Source organism: Myripristis murdjan, chromosome 14, assembly GCF_902150065.1.
Source record: "Myripristis murdjan chromosome 14, fMyrMur1.1, whole genome shotgun sequence".
NCBI classification, from domain to species: Eukaryota; Metazoa; Chordata; class Actinopteri; order Holocentriformes; family Holocentridae; genus Myripristis; species Myripristis murdjan.
In genome coordinates, this window is record NC_043993.1 from 19,948,455 (window position 1) to 19,970,487 (window position 22,033).

General features: G+C 41.3%; 1 protein-coding gene across 2 annotated transcripts in view; it reads left to right on the forward strand.

The window, feature by feature from the left end:
* Positions 1–18,261, forward strand: part of tspoap1 (TSPO associated protein 1) — an 82,487-nt gene extending 64,226 nt beyond the window's left edge. For both annotated transcript variants that reach the window (XM_030068031.1, XM_030068032.1), the window contains 14 exons: positions 230–381; positions 478–954; positions 1,068–1,463; positions 4,613–4,765; positions 5,095–5,955; positions 6,766–6,856; positions 7,993–8,135; positions 8,258–8,426; positions 9,370–9,438; positions 10,191–10,238; positions 11,507–11,616; positions 11,750–11,821; positions 13,288–13,407; positions 14,052–18,261. In XM_030068031.1, coding sequence (XP_029923891.1) covers positions 230–381; positions 478–954; positions 1,068–1,463; positions 4,613–4,765; positions 5,095–5,955; positions 6,766–6,856; positions 7,993–8,135; positions 8,258–8,426; positions 9,370–9,438; positions 10,191–10,238; positions 11,507–11,616; positions 11,750–11,821; positions 13,288–13,407; positions 14,052–14,408 — 3,218 coding nt within the window. In that variant the 3' untranslated portion in view covers positions 14,409–18,261. The remainder of the gene's footprint in view (positions 1–229; positions 382–477; positions 955–1,067; positions 1,464–4,612; positions 4,766–5,094; positions 5,956–6,765; positions 6,857–7,992; positions 8,136–8,257; positions 8,427–9,369; positions 9,439–10,190; positions 10,239–11,506; positions 11,617–11,749; positions 11,822–13,287; positions 13,408–14,051) is intronic.
* Positions 18,262–22,033: the final 3,772 nt, after the last annotated feature.

Genomic DNA, 22,033 nt, shown 5'->3' on the forward strand with positions numbered 1-22,033 from the left:
CCAGTGTCATGTATCATGTATGTGTCGTGTTATGCCAAACCATGTCAGATTTTACCAAACAATACTTTGAAAGTCATTGAAAAGTTGTTGCTCAGTAAGGTGACAAATGTGTTACGGTTACTGTTTTTTGATATAGGATCAAGTGAATTAGTTGGAGTTAAAAAAAAAAACATGCTTCACTTTATCTTTTGCCTGCCACTGGCTGTGGTGTGCTGTTTAATTCCTGCAGGTCCTCCTGATGCTCCTCTGGATGTGCAGTTGGAGCACGGGCCCTCACCAGGGATTGCCCTCATTAGCTGGCTGCCTGTCACTATAGATGCTGCTGGGATCTCCAATGGAGTCCGCGTTACTGGATACACGATATATGCTGATAAGAAGAAGGCAAGAATACATTGCCTGTCTAATGCCTTGAAAATTCTCAATATACTAGTCTTTTTTTAAAAAATGTAATGTGCTGTTGCCATTCTCTTATCCAAGGTGCTGGAGGTGTCATCCCCTACAGCGGGCAGTGCCCTGCTGGGCCCCTCTCAGATCCAGTCTCTACAAACAGCCCAGGAGCTCACTGTCCGCACCATGTCTGCCCACGGGGAGTCCTGTGACTCTCTGCCAGTCAATGTGCCCTCCAAACTGGGTGCCATCATGGCAGGCCCAGCTGCTACTGTTCCAGTTGTGCCAGCCGTCCCCTGCACCCCCATAAATCCTAATATCCTCCCCTCATCGCCCTCATATGGGAACTCTGCTGCCAAAGTCTCCATGCTGCCCCACACTTTGCCATCAGATCCACATGCCATCGGCCTCACAGTGGAGACCTCTGCCAACCCTACTCACACCCTCCACTCAGAAGCCCTTCTCTCATCTGCCTCATATGTGGAGGCTTGGGCCAACCCCTCATCCGCTGCTGCCCTGGCAGTGTGTGAGGCCACATTACCAGCAGCCTCTACAATCACTCAAGTGGTAATCCTCATTCTGCCATCCTCCTATCAAGATACCACTGTTAAACTCATGTCATATTTCTAGATTTACAAAGATGAGCGGTATTGGGTTGAACATGTTCTTCTTGTTTGCAGGTTAATATGACCCCGCCCACCTCCTCAGAACCAAAAACACCACCAGTGGCAGTACCGTCACCACCACTGGCATCGGCACCAGTGCCGGCACCGGCATCGGCAGTGTTGGACCAGCGCAGAGACACGGACAGCCCTGGAACAATACGCCCTTTCCCATCTCTCACAGAGTTCCTTGAGGACCCCAGTGCCAAGCTCAGCACCCCTGAGCGCATCCCCAGCCCACCCAAAGCCCCAATCTCAGACCTCCTTAACCCTCAAGACACTCACATCCTCCGACCACCCAACACTTCACCGCTAGAGTCAGAGGTAGACGAGGAGCGACAAAACAGCCGCTTGGTGTCTATCGAGGAGTTCCTGAGACAAGAGCAAGAGCCAGTGTACAACAGAAGGCAGCAGGTTAGTACTGGTTTTATTGTCCTCCCACAACAAAAGAAGGCAGTTGTGATAGAATCAAAGAGGCCTTAAGGTCTTAGTAAAGATAAATTCCACCTTGGCATCCACTTACATTGTTACCCTGTATGTGATATCAATTTATGATTCTCAGCACATTACAGCAACTTCATTTATAAAGGGTTGTACTTGACTTTTTTTGTTTGATCCATTTTCTCTCAGCCTGCCTTGTCTGCTTCCACTTCAGTTAGCAGGACTTTACATTTCTTAGAATACTTTTGGTCAGCCCTGAGAAAATGTGCCTTAACTTGTTCCATTCAGCTGCAGGTTATGCTTTTAGATGGAGAGCACAATAGTGTTGGTGAAGAGCAAGAGAGTAGCAGAGAATTTTTCCAGACAAAAGAGAGCGAGAGTCTTGCCGTTGTCTTGTAGCTGCATTGAATTCTGCTCTGTTGAGCTTACTGTTGCTGGAGAAAATGAATTTCTGCCTTTCTGCAATGGATTTCCCCCAGTGTCATTGTTGAGTATTTGTGCAAAATGGTGAATCTAGAAATAAACCCTTGCTATGTGATTCTGAAGGACTGACATCAAAACCTGATGATCACCAATGATGTCAGTGTTGACACCATTGTAGCTGTGCTGGAAATCTTTTGATGTTGGCCTGCAAATGTAAGATACATCACAAATAGCTGTTTTTTTTTTTTTTTTTAAACAATGTTAAACTGTTAAGGCTGAGTTTTCATTTTTTTCTGTTGTGCTAAATTGGAAAATAGGGAAAAGCATCACCTTATGCTGACAAGATTTCCCTCTATTTCAAAACCCAGAGGTGTCCAGGGGTGTTTGGTCCGCTGATTCTTTAATTTAAAATCTCATCCAAGCTGCATATGCCCCCTTCCCAATTAGTATTTCTGTTTTTCAATGTTTCTTGTTTTTTAATAGTTGATTTGATCGGAATATGTACCCTGCCCGCTAAAGTCAAATGGTTACAGCCACGTTACCTACACGGTACATACTAACTGACAAATCAAACTTACCTATCAGTGTCACCATACATTCTTTTTCAGAGCAGTCAGTGTTGTTCGGAGGGGAATAGTTTTGCTACACCAAAATAATAAATATTATTCTTTCCTTAGGGTGTTCTTGAGTAAGAAAAAAAGAATATCCAAGTCTCATTTTTCCCTTAAAGTTGATGAACTATAAAAAACCATTGTCACAATAACTGCAACTATGCGTGCCTTGAAAGCCTGATTTTGTTGGGAGGGAAGGGACCTTGTTCTGTCAGAGCAACCAGATATCGCCAAATCACCATCTGGCTATATGTTTATATGGAGGCCCTTTACACAAGCAAACCTGTGGGGAACAAAGTAACACATTTAGGAAAAAGGAACAGTGGAGCAAATTCACTCATAGGAGTAAGTGGCAGGTATACCAAGGCAGTTTCTCAAGCTAAACAGGGTCAGTGGATCAACTGAGAAATTGTCAAGAGGAAGAGGCTTGGTTGGAAAGAATTCTAGCATTTAGAATATGGGCATCTGTTGGAGTATCTTATGAGGTGCTGCCAACTTAATGTGGAAATTACTTGGCAAGTAGTCCAGTCATTTTATGAAAAAACCTAGGACAAATTGCAAGAGAAAAAAAACTCAACTGATTTTTCCCAAGAAATCCCATTGGTGGAAGTCCCAAGAAATCCCATTGGTGGAAAGTTTTGAAAATCACCTATTTATGACCACATATTACCAAAAAACACCATATTTAACACACAGGGGAAAGGTGTTCCAAATTTTACTTTCAGATATCACAATAAAAATTCACAAGTTGATTACACACACAAAGACAAGAAAAAAAGTCAGTTACAATTTCTTTGAATTATTCTGTTTACACATGCATATCACACATTATCTGATTTGACAAGGAATATAAGGAATAAATGCCAGAACAGATATTTAAACAGTATGTCCTGTTAGCATATATAGTAACCTTTTAATTCAAGGTTACTATATATATAGTACCCTTTTAATTCTCTGTTATATAGTAACCTTTTAATTCAAGCTTACTATATATATAGTAACCTTTTAATGCACTGTTTAAATGTCTCTTCTGGCATTTATTCCTTATGTTCCTATTAGCGCATATCAAATCGGATTATGTGTGATATGCATGTGTAAACAGAATAATTCAAAGAACTTGTAATTGACTTTTTTCTTGTCTTTGTGTGTGTAATCAACTTGTGAATTTTTATAGTGATATCTGAAAGTAAAATTTGGAACCCCTTTCCCCTGTGTGTTAAAAACAGTGTTTTTTGGTAATATGTGGTCATAAATAGGTGATTTTCAAAACTTTCCACCAGTGGGATTTCTTGGGACTTTTTTTCCCTCACTCAGGACATACTGAGGATACAAAATCAGTTGAGCTTGCTTCTCTTGCAATTTGTCCTAGGTTGACCCCAATTTTGGCCTAAAATTACTGGACTAAAGAGTTAATGGGTTAAGTGTAGGCCCAAGCCTTGGTGTCGTGGTATATATGTGATTGAAGTAGGTTTAGCTTAGTCTTGTAATGAGAACAAGTCAGTTGTGGTTTTGGACACCAGTATTTATTGTTGAGCCCTCTACTATTCACCAAATCATAAGTGTAATCCATTTAATGAGCCAAATCTGACATTATAGCACCCTGTGAAACCAACAGTTTATCCTTAAAGCTCAATCAATAAGATGAGTTCCTTAAGTTACACACCTTGAATTTATTTAAAGACTTTTAATATTGCAACATATTGGCAGATGGCAGATGTGTAGTTACTAGGTGCCTATCCAGAGCAGTGGAAAGTGCCCTATAATAGCTCTTTGCCTTCATGCCCTACCACAATAATATCATTCCGGTTGCTTTGTCCTGTAGGAAACTGGTTATTGAATTATTGAATCAGGTACAACAATGCAGAGAGATTAGCACAGATTGCAGTTGCCTAGATGTCATAGTGTGCAGATTGTTGTTCAACTTGATATTTTATTTTATTTTATTCAGTGCATAATGTAATAGCTAATGGAAATTTACTTCATTTTACTAATTCAGCTTTGCAGTTTAACAATCCCATTTTATCTTAATATTGTGACATATATTGGTAGGTGGGCTGATTTGTATGTTGTATGTGTCCTTTACTGCAGGATTACAGCAGAGGGCTTATGGAGCCTCCCAGTGACTTTGCAGACAACAGCCGCTCAGACCTGTCAGACATCCTGGAGGAGGAGGAGGAGGACCTTTACTCTGACCACCTAGTAGAGGCACAGCCTAGAGGTTACACAGTTGCAGCCAACAGGGTAAGAAAATTAGTTGCACCACATGACTTATCGATATACATACCATAATTTGTACACAGGCACTTCCTGACTTTTGCTTTTTGGAAGGACATATTTATTCCTTTCATTTTGTCTTGCATAGTTCAGTTGTCGTTTAGTGGGCTTGTTTGTTCTGTAATTTCTTAAGTACACTATTTTGATTCTTTTCATTTTTTTCTTTCCTCTGTCTTTTGCTTTTGTTGGATTGTCCACTGCTTTGTCACTTCCCTTATTTTCTCTAAACAATATAATAACCTTTCCCAACCTTTGCCAATCCCACTCTTGCTTGCCTTAACCCCTGACCCCTGTAGTCATGCAAGACAGAGCCTCCAGACAGTGATGAGGAGGTTCTTGAAAGGATCCTTAAGTTGCCTCCTCAAGCTGGCCACAGCAAGCAGCTGTTTAGCATTCCTGAGGCAACAGAGGAGGAGGACAACAGTCAGGAGGAATCTTTGCCCCACCACAGACAGCCTCGGCATGGACCCAGTCACTCTTTAAGCAGAAACAGTCACCTCAGAGGCTCAGAGCACCACCACCACAACCCTCAACACCACCCACATCACCCCAACCCCCACCCACACTCTCACCCTCACCATCACCACCACCACCATCACCACCACATCAGCAGGGATCCCAGAGCCGCAGCCAAAGAGCCTTTACCCAGGCGTGGAGTCTTACAGGTCAAGCCCAAGACGCAGCACAGGGTGCATTATGCAGACATGGTGGACACCATTAATTACCCTGAAGAGGATGATGCAAGCTTATATGAAGGTCCCAACAGCAAGAGGGTACTGTCCCGTGGTAATCCCCAAGCATCCACCTCCAGCAGAGAAAGAGGTTTGGCACTGATCGGAGGGCTAGGGGACCGCCTTAGGAGGGAGGCCATGCTCAGGAGTCAGATGGCTGCCACTGCAGCAGCTAACACCAGTCATGGCCTCCCACCGCCAGGTCCCTACCTAGTCAGCAAAACAGTGCGGACAGTGAGGTCACCTACTGGTCAGGGGGTGGAGATAGATGTAGAGTACGGCACAGACAATGAAGAGCCTGTGGACTTTGGACCTGGAGACGTGGTGGTGGAGCAGATGAGCTCTGAGTGGTGGCTGGAGGGGGCTCAAATGGACCACAGCAGACCCCCACTCCGCCGTGGGCCTAAGGCTGACCAGCAGCAATGGGTGTGTTGTCTCAGCCCCCCTTCCACTCCTGTATATCAAAGTGGCTGTAACCTTTTGTGTCCCTTAGGGGAGAAGCCTTTCTTAGGGATTAATCAACTTGGCAGCTCGGTAGATACCATCTTATTAGGTTATACATCACTGTCACAGCAATGTACAGTGGGAGGACAGGAAGCCCCTTGGCACATTTTTTGCTCTGACATGTTGCATTTTTATGTATGAAAATTCTATCCATTGTTTGGTTATTCAGATGTCAGCTGAGTAGTCAAGGTGTAGGCAATACATGCAAAAGGTTTAAGCCAAGTTCTCATTCCCCTGTGACTGCATTTAGATCACTTCTGATTTCTACTTCCCCACCATCTTTATAGATTTCATGTCAGCCCTCCTCTCTAGTTGGATCTGTTGTCTCTCTGTCTGATCTCAGTAATTTCTGTTAGATTTAGTGCCACTGCACATAGGAAACCATCCAGCTCCTCTTTTGATTGTGCTTTTTGTCTGTGAATACCAATTTAATACAAAAATGAATGTGATGCTTATGTTGAAATAATAGATTGGCAGGGACCATGGGATTTGTTTCTTTTTGATGAGGCTTTAAGGTCAGTTGCATTGTGTTATTACCGTATCAAATATCAGTTCAAATTGAATGGCATTACATGAGGTATAGATTATGACACATTGATGGAAAAAATGAATGGCTGCATTCACTGTTCATTTTTCTGTGAACCCCAGGTGTCCTGTGTTCCTAGTAGTGGTTTTGTTTCTGCATGAGATGCTTCTCTGATTCTCTTGTTTATGCATCTGTGTGTTGAGCAGGAGGGCAGCCAAATCCCACCGGTGGAGGCAGGTGCAGCGTGGGGAGAACCCTCCCCTAAACCAGCAAGCTCACAAGCCCGGCAGCTCAAAGGTTAGTGGCTATTTCCCTCTTTTGTCCTCCCATTTCCTCTCTATTTTTTCTTCTCCTCTTCTCTCTCTCTCTCTCTTTCCCTCTCTCTCTCCCTCTCTCTCTCACTTTATCACTCTCTCTCTCTCTCTCTCTCTCTCTCTCTCTCTCTCTCTCTCTCTCTCTCTCTCTCTCTCTCTCAAGTACACAGGAGGTGTGTGTAGGGCATTGATGACACACCTATGTCTTCTGTTGGCAAGCCTGCCCCTCTCACACAGGATGGTAGTCAGATTAGCACCTTGTGGGTGAGGGAGGGGGGTCAAGGAGGAGGTGCTTTAGCTGCAGTGGAGAAGTGGGAGAGCCTGCTAAGCTGAGAACCGGCTTAACTTAAAGTGGCTTGTCATGACAGGAAGAAGTGACAGCCATGAAAATAGTAACCTAGATTAACCAGCAATGAAACTCTGCTATGTGGAAGTGTGAGTCCCAGTATTTCTCTCTCTCTCTCTGACCCTCTGCAGTACTCACTCTCTCTCTCTTCTCCTCCACTTAATCACTGATTTGATGAATCTGTAGTTAGATTAAATACAGTTGCCTTTATGGTATGTGTGTGGTTGCACAGTCGAATACACAAACAAACACAAATGTACATATGCATGCAGATACAGGAAGGGAGCAGGGAAAAGTTGTGTCCTATCCACTAGAAAATTGGTGAGGATATGAAAGTGTGCAATTTCTGTGACCCTGACTCTTGCCACAGATGGGCTGATCCTCCCTAATGAGATAGGAGAACATGTCTTTTCAGTGCAGCTTAAGTCTCACTGCAGCCCTTCACACTTGCCTGCCCTTATTAGATAGGTTAAATTTGTGATACAGAGCCTTGTCATCATATTTTCCACACTGCTCATTGTGCTCTAGGACTAACTAACTGGGCTATACTATATATATATATATATATATATATATATATATATATGTGTGTGTGTGTGTGTGTGTGTGTGTATACATATATATATATATATATATATATATATGTGTACATTTAAGTCAGCAGAGGATCAGAGTTGTTTAATTATATGCATCTTGTGCCCAGTGCTACTGAGCTATGGCAGCAATTACAGCATTTTAACTGTATGTGTATGTGTTTGTTTGTGTCTCTGCAGGGGGTGGTGAGTCACAGAAGACGATAGGAAATAATGACATACGCCTCTTCGTGGCTCTCTTCCCCTATGATCCTGCCACCATGTCACCCAATCCTGATGCTGCTGAGGAAGAGTTGCCCTTCAGTGAAGGACAGATCATCAAAGTATGTTGCTGCACAGCTCTGACACACCTAGAAAAACACTGACAGCCCTGCATAATGTTATCTTAAGTCTTGCTGATAGCTTATACCTTGTTTGATGCTTAATACAAACCCTCCCTCCCCAGGTATATGGAGATAAAGATGCAGATGGGTTCTATCGAGGGGAGTCTGGCAATCAGCTGGGTTATGTGCCATGTAACATGGTGTCTGAGATCCAGGTGGAGGATGAGGAGACCCGACAGCAGCTACTGCAGCAGGGCTTCCTGTCCACAGCGGCGTCCATGGAGAAGATAGGTTTGTAGCAATGTAACACTGCACATTACACCTGTTTTCAGATTTAAGACCAAATGACCAACATTCTTTTTAATGTCGATACAAATTGCATCATATGGTAAATATGTTTTTTATACTGAAAAATGTGGGCTTTGGATGTTCTTTATAATAGTTGTATATACTTTGATGTTTTACGTACAATATCATCGTTTGTGTTTTTTAGTGGCAAGTGAAAATAGCAACACAAGTAATGCAGAAACCACAGTTTCAACCTGAAACTCCATTATACTGTCTGGAATTGTAGCCTTAACATTGTCCAGCTGTGAAAAGATATTTGCTCGAAGCACACTGGAATATTATTGTCTGCAATTCGTTTAAGGAAATCCTCCATAGAAAAATGAAAGCTGCTTTTCAGATGAAGAGGAGAAATAAACACTCACTGGCCTATTGACCTTTTTAGTGTAGCAGTAAGCGCAAAAAAAGCTCTCCTCAGCTTGCACTTGGTTTGAGTTGAGCTATATTAAAATGGATCATGGTGGCTCCCAGTGGTGATGGTTTTCATGGTTTCTTTTGCCCTTGCTGTGTTGCTATTTAGAAAATCATAACCATCTGTTCCCAAGCACATTTTAATCATTGACTGCACTGTCACTTAAGTGTGTCAAAAACTTAAGTCAAAGTGTTTGGCTGTGGCAAAAGTGATTCATAGAGCGAGCCACCCAGCAAATCAAGCTGACACTTTGCTTCTGTTTCCTGCTTCCAACCCAGAGTGGTCTCTGCAGATGGTTTAACCTTTTCACTTTCACTGCTGTGTCTGCTGCTCATTGGTTGCCATTTTTAAATTTGCTCTTCACTGGCCTTTCATTCTGTCTCTTTGTCTGGTCTGCTTCTCTCAATATGGCATCTCTGTGTTTCTTTTTTGTTTTGTTTCAAAATTTTTGGTTTTCCTTTCCAAAACTCCATAAAGGCACTCGCACACATGCACAGCTTCCACGTCGCCCTGTTCCACCGCCGAAACCGAGACGATCCAAGAAAGGTGTGTCTCGCTGCAGACTGCGGCTGTCCCCCTCCTTACAATATTCTTTCTCTATCTGGTTTGCTTGTTTCTCTCCCTCTCTCTCTCTTTCACTTGTAGCTTTTGCTCTTTTCAGTTGCTGCTTCTTGCTCAATGAACAGAGGGGATTTTTCAGTTAACTACCACAGTAATGCAACAAAATCAGATAGCTCCTAAACTTTAGTATCAGGTCTCCTCTGCATTAGTGTATATTCAATATGCAGACCAGGTATTAAACTGAGTATCTTACAGCTCAGGATATACAGCATAACCTCATAGTACATGGTAACTGTATGCAATTGCAAATACATAACACAAAACACCGCAGCAAGTTTCATAACAGTTAAACAGCACATCCATGACTACTGGTTCAGTCTGTCACCTTTTCATATGGTATTCATGTAACACTTAATATGTGACATAGCAGCAGCAATCTAAAAATACATGTCCTCTTATCAATATTCTACTCCTATGTCACAAATAAATTACATGACCACCTAATGTACACTTGTTGAAGCATCCATCCCCTCTGATCTCCTCCATCTGCGCCTTTGTTCGCTCCAGTGTGATGACTGATGTGTAACTTCAGACAGCATTTTGCTTTGTCATTTATTCAGGTCTGATATGGGTTTTATTGTACTTGCTTACTCAGTTATGTGCCTCAGCGCCTTGGATTAGAAGATTTAAAGGTTTTAACGTGCTTGTGCTCTTCCCCCTCACCCCATCTCTTCCAGTGGAGTCTACGGCCCTCTGGGAGGAGAGCGTAGACTCCTCCAGTCAAGGTTTGTAGCCAGCTCTTTTTCCTCCAGCCTCGCTGTTTACACTAGCATGATCAGATGACAGTTTTGGTGTCAACTGGAGATCAGCATGCGTCTGCCCATTTACGTAACATCCTGTGACTTCTTACTGTCTCTTTTCCTCCTCTATTTTAATGACTGTAAGCATAAAGGACTTTTATTCTGGATGCAGATCATCACCCAAGGACTCATCTCCCTTTCATCTTCATCTCTCCATCTCCATTAGGGGCTGCTTTTTAGTTTGGGGGTACATGGAAGAATTTGCACCTGTGCGATAATGTTTATAAACCTTCCCCTAAAGACAAAACAATGTTAAAAAAATGCACCTCCCTTTGGTGAAAACATAAGAAAAACATGGCAAAAAAAGTATATCATTGAATGTTTCAGAGAAGAGATAACTTCTCAAGAAAACAAAAAAAGCTAGTCACTTAGTTTTTCTGATGAGCCCCCAATAATAAATGGCAAGTGGTCATCTTAACTCCTTTTCTCATTTCACAGTTCAAGTGCCATCAGTGAATGAACTAATAATTTCTTTTGTTGTTTATGTTCACTAACTGTTTATAGGGTGGGAGTTACTAGAGTGTAGCATTGCAGTCCTGTCCCCTGTGGTGTTGTCTTGAAGCACTGACACTGAAAAATATAAAATGTTTTAACATTTGAGGGTTATCCAGAGATCATGGTAACAATCTGTCATAGCAAAATGATCCTGCTGCAGTCCTTGAAAGTCTGAATGGTCCCACGTTCCATCCAAGAAGTGATTTATGTTTTGTCCCCCCCACACACCCAAGGACTGATATTGAAATTTGAGTGATTGTGTATGGGACATAATTTCATCTTCAGGTAAATGTTTACAGTCAGATGAAAGAAAAACAGTTTATTCCAGTAGCAAATTGCAGTGCAACACATTAACACAGTATTAATCCAATTACCACTGAAGTATCATTGGAATATCTAAATTTCTCAATTTCCTCCCAAAAGGGTTATAAAATGAATAAATAAATAATAAACACAAACACAATTATATTATATGTAGGAATAATATGAAATAAACATGCTAACTGTCAAGGTGCCTTGATATGAATACCCTATTGTTTTTACTTTGTGTGCCTAACTGCAGTGGTCTGTCATTATCTCAGCATAGCATGATGCTGAGTGAGTATGACATGCATGCTGATGAGCTGGTTGCAGTTGCCACGATGTCTCACTCGTGTAATTGGCAGGATCCTAGACAGTATCATATGTTTGACTGACAGATCCCAGCCAGACTGCCACTGCCAGAGGGAACCCGGCCCCAGGGGCTCGCAGGATGATGGCCATCTTCGACTACGATCCCCGAGAGAGCTCCCCCAACACGGACATAGAGGTCAGAACATGTGAAACATGTGAAGCACCTTGTCACAACAAGTTTATATTTTATTCAAGAAGAGGCCCGGCTGTCTGCTGTATATTTATTAGCTGTCATTGCTCACTGCTTGCCCTCTTATCACCCCATTCAGGCTGAGTTGACCTTCAGCGCAGGGGACATCATAAATGTGTTTGGCGACATGGACGATGATGGTTTCTTTTATGTGAGTTCCTCCAAAATAATGCCAGAACATCCCATGTAAATCTGGAAAAAATCTGATCTGTTCTGTTGTTGCAACATTTCAGTAGCAGACATTTCTGTGGTGTTTTCTGCACTGCACTTCCTAAGCAGCAATAACCACCATGGTTTCTTCTTCTATTTATTCCAGTGGAACTGCTTTAAAAGCATCACTTCTGTACACCGCAGGGTTTTTTCCAAGGGAACACTTAACTAGATACAGGAGCAAATATAAAAGCTTTCACTAAATGCTATAGATTAAATCACTACTTTCATCACTTGCCAACAGAGAGATTAGCAAAGCTTATATTTACTTGTATGAGACTGTTGCAAAGTTTTCATGTAATTATATCCCTGGATCAATTTATGTTTTTGAATCTTTACAAATTTGTTTGCACATTCATGACCCCAAGAGAATTAACCATATTGATTTTAGAACTATGCCAAAAATTGATACAACTGAGTATTATTTTTTGCATTACTATATCCATTCTCTAGCTCCTTGTCTCATAACATATTATTTATGCACTTCATTACCTCTGCCAGTGATTTGCAGAAAACTGTGGAAGGTTAGTCATGGGCTAAGAAAGAGCTTACAAATTTTTCATGGTGAGTGGTCAAAGAGGGCCATGGCAGTGGGCGTCACCAATCACAAAAAGGCATAGAAATTCCAAATGGGTTCACATAACATGGCAAAACTTTGTGGAAAACTTGGTCATGGAGCAAAGAAGAGGTGATTAACCTTTCACACCGATTGGCAAAAGACAGTGTGGTGGTGGGCGTGGCCTATCACAAAAAGGAGCATACCTCCAGCAACAGACATGTTCCCTAAAATCAACCACACACACAAACTGTTTAATGTTTGAATTTAAACCTTAACTTCAGTTAAAAGCATGAAAACTAAGAATTGATCAAAGTGTTAATTTGGTCGACTATGTGACACTGAAAATGGCATATCTTCAGAATTGCTGTTGGAGGTATGCAGGAGTGCTTTCTAGTTTTTATATGTTGTTATGAGATCTACATTTTAGTGCACTGTCAAGTAGTTGCATTGTGCTAATTTTGTTCTCATAGATTGGAATGGGAATTTTGTATTACACTGTTCTGAGTCAGCTTGTCACCTGATTTATCAAAGAGTATGTTGTATATTTTATTGGTCTACCCAGATGTTATGCAGTAGGTTATATTTTAACTTCTGTTTACATATTTTCAGTCAATTCTTCCCATGTGTCATGATACATATTGTAGGCTACTTTGAAGCCCTTGCCAATACCCAGCCTTAACTGATTTTGATAAACCTCATGAGCATCCCTCTAATGCCACCATCAGGCCAAACTCATGTTGTTTTGGGGATAAAAAAAAAAACTGTTGTTTGTCACCAACAGCACATGCCTAGTTACTGTTTTGCTGTTGAAATGCAAATTCTTATCTTTTGTCCTATATGCCTTGCAGGGAGACTTGAACGGGCAGAAAGGCCTGGTGCCCTCCAACTTCCTACAGGCCTTACCAGAAGAGGTTCCGTCAGGGCCTCCACATGCGCCGCCTGCACCAGAACCCAAGAGAGAGTCACAGGTAGCTTGACAGCTCTGAAGAATATGCAGTTTTCACAGCTGGGATAACTAATTCACTACTGTGTGGACACCATGGACCAATTCATGACCAGCAGTCAGCTACATCATAAAGTTTTTGTTTGTCACTTGATTCTTTTCATTTCTTGTATTTTCAGTGTCTGAATGCTTTGTTTTTTTCTGTAATGTTGTTATAATTTGTTGCATTTTTTTGCCCTACTGTTTCCTGCATGGCCTTTTGCAGAAGCAGAAACGAACTGTACACTTTGAAACTTGATCGTAAGTGTTTCTGCTAGGACTGTATCTCTACAGTGATCAAAAATAGTGTCCTTGATCTACTCCCTGTCCTCTTCCTTTTGCCCTTAAATGTTGCTCTAACGTGCCCCTTTGCATAGGACCCTGTCAAAACCCGTGGCTATAGTTTGTCAGACCAGCGGATAATTAGTTCATATCTCATAACAGCTGCCCTCTCCTTTGTGTCCCACTATCCTTGTGTGTCCCCTTGTTAGAACACTTTTAAAAATTTATTTGAGGTTTCATATGAAAATTTAACTCAAGCATCAAACGTAAGAATCTAGATTAAAAGTGTAATGAAACTTTAATGTCAGACAGTTACAATTGTTTTTGCTTGTTTTTTTTTCCCTCAAGGTGAGCCCGACCTCCTCCATAGAGCCACAAGAGCCTGGATTTTCAACACTCGAAGAGGCTTCACACCCCCTTACAGGACTTCCTCACCCAGACCATACAGAGCACACAGACCTCGAATCCAAACTGGCACCCACCTTGGCACCCACCTTGGACCCAGCCCCAGCTCCAGTCCCAGCTCCACCCCCAGCTCCAGCCCCAGATCCAGCCCCAGCACAGGCCAGTAGCTCTCCTCCTCCCCACACGGCTGCAGACAGCCCTGCACAGACGGACTGCTCCACACAAGGCAAGAAGAAGAAAGGCTTCTTCTCCAAAGGGAAGAAGCTTTTCAAAAAGCTGGGATCCAGCAAGAAGGAATGAAAATTGGGACATATAAGTCACAGTACTTGTGTCACATCGAAAGCACTTTTTCCATGTTCACTTTTGGTCTCAACTGTTAGTCTATATTGTTAGTTGCTATCAGATATAATAACTGATGCACTAACCATCAGTATTTACAAACCTGATTATACCTCTTCTTTAGAATATTGCTAGACCAGCTGTTAAATATAGAATACCTTAAAAAACCAATGGCAGCATCACAAGAGCATGTTGAGGTGCATGTTGAAGTGTTCAAACTCACTTTGCTTACAAATAGATTTTCTCAGAATACTTCTTAATTATTCAAGTATTAACCAATAGTCAATTTATTATAGGCTTTTAGGCTTTACTCCAAACTTAAAGTGATCTCCTGAAGGATTGGATTTGCTTTGAGCAATCTGATACAAAATGTTGTTGACATACGGCTCCAGATTTCAGCCCTGCATCAATGAACCTGATTTTATATTCACTTCAAGAGTCCCATGCTGAATTACTGATGCCAGTTTATCTATTTAAGCAAACAGATGGAAGCAGCAGCATATCCTTTCTTCTGTATAACTGAATGAAAAGCACTATCCATTCTGAATGGATATATTTTAAAAAGTCTGTTAGTTTGTCCCTGCCATTCATAGCTGATTGTGTTTCTTGTTCTTAAGGCCCTGCTCAGACTCTGTATTAACATCAGTCTTGGGTGATCTGATTGCAAGGCAGCCAAAACAGATCAACTGGCACAGACCTGGCATTATCATGCATCTCAGTGGGTCTCCAGTGATCATTTGTGATCAGATTTGTGATCACAGACTCAGACCTGTCCTACCTGTACTTTTTTTTTGCTTTGCTTTCTTACTTTTATCCCTCTGTATCTTACTCCAACTCCCTCTTGCCCTGTCTTTGTGCCCAGCCATTGGTTTTATTGGCTTTGATGAGAAAGACACCACCATGTTGTGTGGCCCAGTGCGGCCCTGACAACCTCTGAGGTTGTTTTTAATGATGTGATCACGCCCACATTCACACCTGTTATGAGCGCTGTCTACTTGTGATCAGATACTGAAGACAAATGTTAAAACTAAGTGGGAACAGGTTCTAAGAGTCATTGTACATTGTACAGACCTTGGTTATTTATTTATGTCAGGCTCTTGCCCTTTTCAACACTATGTTGCATGGAGCAACACCAGAGGAGGATTTTACTCATTATGAAAAGCTGTCAGAGACAGTATCTGTCCATTTTGATATGTATAGCTTAGGTTTAATTTATTATAGGAAAGGCTAACAGTAAAAAGTTGAAACTGAACATTATTGATTAGTGTAAAAAATATGTAGGGTCACCCTTATTTGGTGTGTGATCATAATGTTGCAAGTTCATTGGTGAGATTGAAAAGAGACGCCTTTCTCAGACAGCAACATGGAAACTCATAATGTTCATAACCACAGTCGCAGCTGACCTATATGTTGCGTTCTACGTTATTTGATGTGCATGAGAGATCAGCAGGCTGTCAGAAGTATGTGGTGCCTACTGATCAGTAGACTGTACTACTTTAATTTTACTTAGTTTGCCCTGTATTCTGATTCCCCAAAATCAGTACACTGAACATATGATAATGTCAGATTAAGTAGGTTTCACTGAGCTTGCACAAATCCAAATCAGTAGAGTAAAAAACTATGTCCTCATGGCTGCATTAGTGAGTGATGGTTTAAGAAACCAACCACAGCAAATATCAACTTGATGCTAAACATGCATCAGAATTTAGGATCCTTTTGGTTTGAAGGCAGCATGTTCAGTATTTCGCTCACAACATGCTCTGGCATATAACATGGTTAACAGGAAGAGCAATTGTTAGAATAGTATTTGTACTGAACAGTGTTGTAACATGGCACTGGTTATTGTAATAGGGTCTGCAATGAGTCAGGCCAGTGTAATTTATGTATCTGTTGTTTTTTCCTCCATTGTAGGAGTATGACAAGTCAAGTCAATCACATCTCAAGTTCTAAGCAACTTGTGACCTGATTGTTTGCATCATCTGCAGCGTTGCTCTGCACTCTCCATTAACTACCATGGCAAAAGTAAATAACAGCCATTATTGCAGTTCAGTGTATTGAGTACTACACTACTAGCAGCACAAAAAAATAAAATGTGGTATTTATGGTGGTTTTTGATAGCATTACACCACTTGACATTTCCTAGAACTATTCAAGTGGTGATCAGTGAAGTTACAAGCTAGACTTGGGTCAAGAGTGAGTTTATTTACAGCAGTCAAGACTTTATTGTCTTCCAGCTATGAAGTTCTGATGTTGGCAAGCAGCAATGTTTTGGAAGCGAATGCATGGACCAGGCCTTAGTATTCAGTTTGTTAGCTACATTTCAGTTACTATCAGCTACTGTATTTTGAGAACCAGACAACGTATTACACACAGCGCTTGTTTTTCTGAGTCTGAGTAGATCCTTCGTTTGTTTGGTACAGGGCTGTTAAGTAACATCTCAGGTTTTTACTTGTAGTTTCTTAGTATGCTGAGCCACCTCTTGCGTCCGTGGCTGTCAAGATTGCAGAATATGCCAAAATCTTAGGTGCTTTGCCTATTAGCGTAGCTCTGAGAGATGAAGCATTCAACACCACAGGGACATTCAATGGAGAGATGACATTTGTTTGTTTTTTTTTGTTTGTTTGTTTGTTTGTTTGTTTGTTTTGTTTTTGTTGTTGTTGTTTTTTTTTTCCGGATCAGACCTAGTTTCTCTTTAGTCGCATGTGTGTAATAATCCCGTCCTTTCTTCCACCCTGCTGAAGCTTCTCAGATGGGTTGATAAGTCAAAGCACACCGAAGTTGGGGGCAAATATTTTCTTTAATGTTATGAATGTTTTCAGTTTTAATTATACATGTTTGTCAGTGTTACATAAACGGATGGATAGTGGAAAATGCCAAGAATGACGGGGGGGGATGGGGCACAAAGACGAGGTTGACAGCGACACTTTAGAAGTGGATCTTTGACTAGCCGGGATAGAGGCAAGACTGAGGCTATACTGTATGTTTTTTTGTTTGTTTGTTTGTTTGTTTTCTGTTGTTGTTTGTTGGGAGGGGGGTCTCAAAAGTTGCCGAAATGTACAGTGACTATTTGTACTGATATTGTATTTCACGGCCTTTAATGCACAAGTATTCCCCCACCTGCTCTGTTGCGAGTAGGCGGCTACACTGTTACTGCGATCTGTAGGACTGTCCTGCCTCAGTCTCCACACGCACCTGTCCCGCTCCTGCTCTGCTGACTGACTAGGACCTAGACCCATAGGTAGCATTTTAGATCAACTGAGAATATTTAGCCTTACAAGACCTTCTTTAGTCTTAATATGTTGTTTACAGGATGTTTATTGACTGCATGCATAACAATGTTATACCCATGTTCGGCCTTATTTATGTTACTGTCATATTTATGTTTTTTAGTTTGATTCATTTGCAATATATAGTCGTCTGAGGATTGTCGATGTAGTGGAGAGGAAGCTGTAGGAGGTGTCTGTATATAAATGAACTGAGTTCAGTGTTGGGACTTTGACCATGTGGTATATTTTCATACAGCGAGGGAAACTTTTTTTTGTCTTTCCTGACCTGCATTCATTCTTTCAGACCAGTGGAAGATTTACCTTTTATATATTAATGTTTTTATTACCCTTTTGGAAGCTCATCTGTAAATATTTTTTTGTTAATATTGATTTTCAGATGTTCTTTTTTGCATGTCCAGGCAGTATCAATGGAGGAACAGTAACCGAAGAAGTAGTGCACAGAGGATTTGTTGACTTGAAATTGTGGTGGTTTCTTTCAATATGGATCTTTTTACAGGAATAAAGTATGTATATTTTCACAGAAAATACTTTGTGATGTTGAGTCTGAAATGCATGTAGTATTTACTTTCTATGTAAAGTGTATCTGATATATGTAGAGGGTAAAATGAGACTCACAAAGGAAATGATAGATTTTGATCTTTATTGTATATCATACTTCCAAAAAACAGTTCATACATAACATGTACATAATCTTACTTTTTTCAGGACAGTTGGAAAAAACACACAGATGAAATGTCTAATGGAGGAAAGAGTGACAAGCTTTGTTCAGGGCCACACACAGCCCATGTGAACTGACTAGGGCAACACTCTGGGGAATGCGTGGCCATTAGAGACAAAGCAGGTTCCTCTTTTCTGATTTCCTGAGTCGAGCGCCATGCCAGGCCTTGAGTCTCCCTGTAGCCAACAGTACACTCATCCATAAAGTAGGAAACACTACACTGTGGCGAGGAGTTTAGTAGTGCTTTCTACTTTATGGATGACTGCACTGTACTTCCAACAGTCCTCTTCCGTCTTCAAGTCTTCCACTTCTCTCTTCTCTCCTGCACCTGTGTCGCTTGTCTCTGCTGCCCCCACCCCCTTCACCACAGTCTACAGCTGCATTCACCAACCCCACCCAGACACACACACACACACACATACACCCATAGTCAAACTGAAACTCCACAACTCACCTCACCCCCTGCATGTTTTTTTTGCTTCCGTTAAACCAGAAAATACCCATTTTGTGATTTGCCTTGAAAACATTTGCATACATAGTTTTCTACGCAATGCATTCAAATCCAAGGATGGCCTGTTAACCCTGCACAAAGGTAGTACCGCTGCATGAGAGGAAAACGGGCCAGATTACCCCGCCCGTGTCCCTCCAACTGTGCCTCAAGTCCGTTTTTGAAGCAATGGCAAGAACAAAACCTAGATCTGCCAGAGGAAGCGCTATCTTGAGGAAGCCATTTTGGCAGGCATGAGTAAGCTTTTTCAGTCTGCCTGTGCAACAGATTGTTCAGTACATGCAAGAAAACTTATACAAAATAAACCAGTTCTTACAATAATGGGTGGGATCCTCAGTTCAGAGTCAATATGGAGCCACTGTATGGATCCATTTGATATGACTAAACAAATCAACAATACTAAAATACTAAAATACCAAAACAAAATGTTCCAAATTTACAGTAGAATCATCATTTTTACATTTCTGTTTTTGAATCCAAATTACAATTTTATCTTACTGACCAAAGTTTAAATCCAGGAAATATAGACTAGATTTAGTCAAAGCCTCAACAGTGCTCCATGTTTTGTTATTTAACACACTAACACATACGCTACATTTAATTGTTCATCATCTCTTACCAATTATTCTGTTGTTGAAAGTGCAGTGTCGTCCATACTTAACCTCAGTGAAGAGTCTTTGTCTCACAAGTGGTGCTTGTCCAGTAGCCTCACAGGTGTCTTCTCTCTGTCCAAGGAGTGGATGAAGAAGAAGAAGTTGTCTCCTTTTAACCCTCCACTACCACGTGGTGTAACCACAGGAAGAGGTCTAACAGTCATAGCCGTTCTCGTTCTCTTCTTCCGTCTAGCTCTGCCTTCTGCAGATGCTCTTTGAAACGCCTACTTGGGCCTAAGAAGACGCTTATTCAAAGCGCCAGAGTTTGATAATGTAACAAACCGTGAGGGAAATGAAGATATTGTGCCAAAATGTATTGAATATATGAATAGCATGTAGGTTTTCAGTCATCTTAACAGAACATCAAATAATGCAAAGTCACCCAGAACATCCTGGACTTTACTTTTTCATATTTTCATATTTTTGGTATACACTTTCCACCAAATTCTTCATCTTCACCTTCCTCATATTGTGTGATGCTGTAGTGTAGGAGATGATGTCACTGATACTCTGAAACACATAGCTTCATGCAATTTTGGTAGGAATACATTTACAACATGAGATTGTGTAACAACCCTGTAATGAGCTGAAGAGGGAGGAAGGCAGATTACAACAGACTGTGACGAAAACTATAGTATGTAGACATTGTGCGTGTGAACTGGACTGCTGCAATGCTACATTTCTATACTGCATATCATTCACATTAATAGCAGCTGTATGACTTCTGTGTGAGACATGTAAGAGGGACACCAGATCAAAGAGCCGGGCGCCCTGCACTGCTCTGCATAACGGCTCAGATTTGTACATGCATTTTACAGAGCGGGAAAGTTTGGTTAACTTAGTCTGTTTGATCAAGTTTGTTCAGGAAGTACCTGTTGGGGGAAAAAAAAAGACCATTTCCTATGAGATGTCTGCATGCGCTAACACGCAGATATTCCTTTGAACTTACTTACGATAAAATGAAAACTTGATTGAATGACATGAAAACGTCAAGTGAAAACCTCAGAAGTGATAAAGGAGAATATGAACACTTTAATTCAGTGTTTGTATAAAGTGTATTCATCCCCCCACCAAAGTCAAGTGAGGGGAAAAAACAGCTTTACAGTCATTAGAAAATCAGAGCTAAAACCTGATTACTCTACTGTGGCATTTTTCAAATGTAACCGCTCCCTTTACTGTCATGACCATGGAGCTTTTTTAACACTCTGTTGGTTTTCAGAACTGAAACGGAGGTTTCAATTCCCTGTCAATGTGAAAACACTCTCTTCTACAACTGTAACTGTGTGGTTTCTCATCATGATAGCCTATCATGATGGCAAGAAGGTGAGGCCATGCTGAAGATATGAAATAACATGGAAAATGTTCAAATGGTCACTACTGAAGTGAAGTATTTATCAAATCTGTTTCCTGGGAGTACAGCTTCATTTTCTGGCTGATTATTGCGTGGCACCACCATGGCATGAAGTCCATTTCAGAAAACTTTCACAGAGTCAATTTCCCTTCAGTGCGCTGTTGACTGAAGAGAAAGTGTTGCTTATTGATGTCATGGTTACGGCTTTCGTTCTCCGGATTTTATCTGCGGGAACAGGTTGTTCATTCTCTTAAATGCTGATTGAACTGATTGAACGCATTTGCATCATTTTTAGCTCTCACTGGACTCCTCCTGCTTGTCTTCTTAGTTCTTCCATCCATATTATTCTGAAGTCTGTCTGAAGTTTCAAGAGACATTATCAAACATTTTCATTTTCACACGTGCTTGTTTTCAGCACAACATGTCAGTGTCATTTGAGCTGGTAAAAGAATATACGCCATAAAAGTTCAAAAGAATTCCCTTTTTTGGTGGAAGAGTCTATTGAAAGAAACCTATATAGTACATTATTTTTCTCACATGACACGCATCCCAGTTGGCAGTCCATGTAGGTCAATGGGTGAGGGAAAGCGGATGGACGTCATTCTGATATCTGGGATCTGGGAAATAGATCCTCCAACCTGAAAAGATGACAGTGTGATACGGCATTGTAAAAGGTGGGAAATGTGTGTCATCAGTAAGCAGTGTGACAGGGTGGGATTGCTGCTTTCTTATGTCAAGACATTTACAATGCCGGAGCCTGACATCAGTCAAAGCAAGAGTCAGTTAACGGCCGTCGCCACACATAGCAAGGAAATTAGTTATGTTGTCGTAACAGCTTGAAATACTCCCACAGATGTAACTCACCTACAAATTAAATGTATGAAAGTCTAAAAACAAATGATCAGACAGCAACGTGTAACCTCCAGTCCATGTGGTGTCACGGCTGTCATCGTTTTCAGAATCAGAAATACTTTATTGATCCCCGAGGGGAAAACTGGTTCATATATTCCAGTTTATTCCAGTTTTCCAGCAGGAAGGGCACCTGAACACCCCACCAAGTCATGCAATC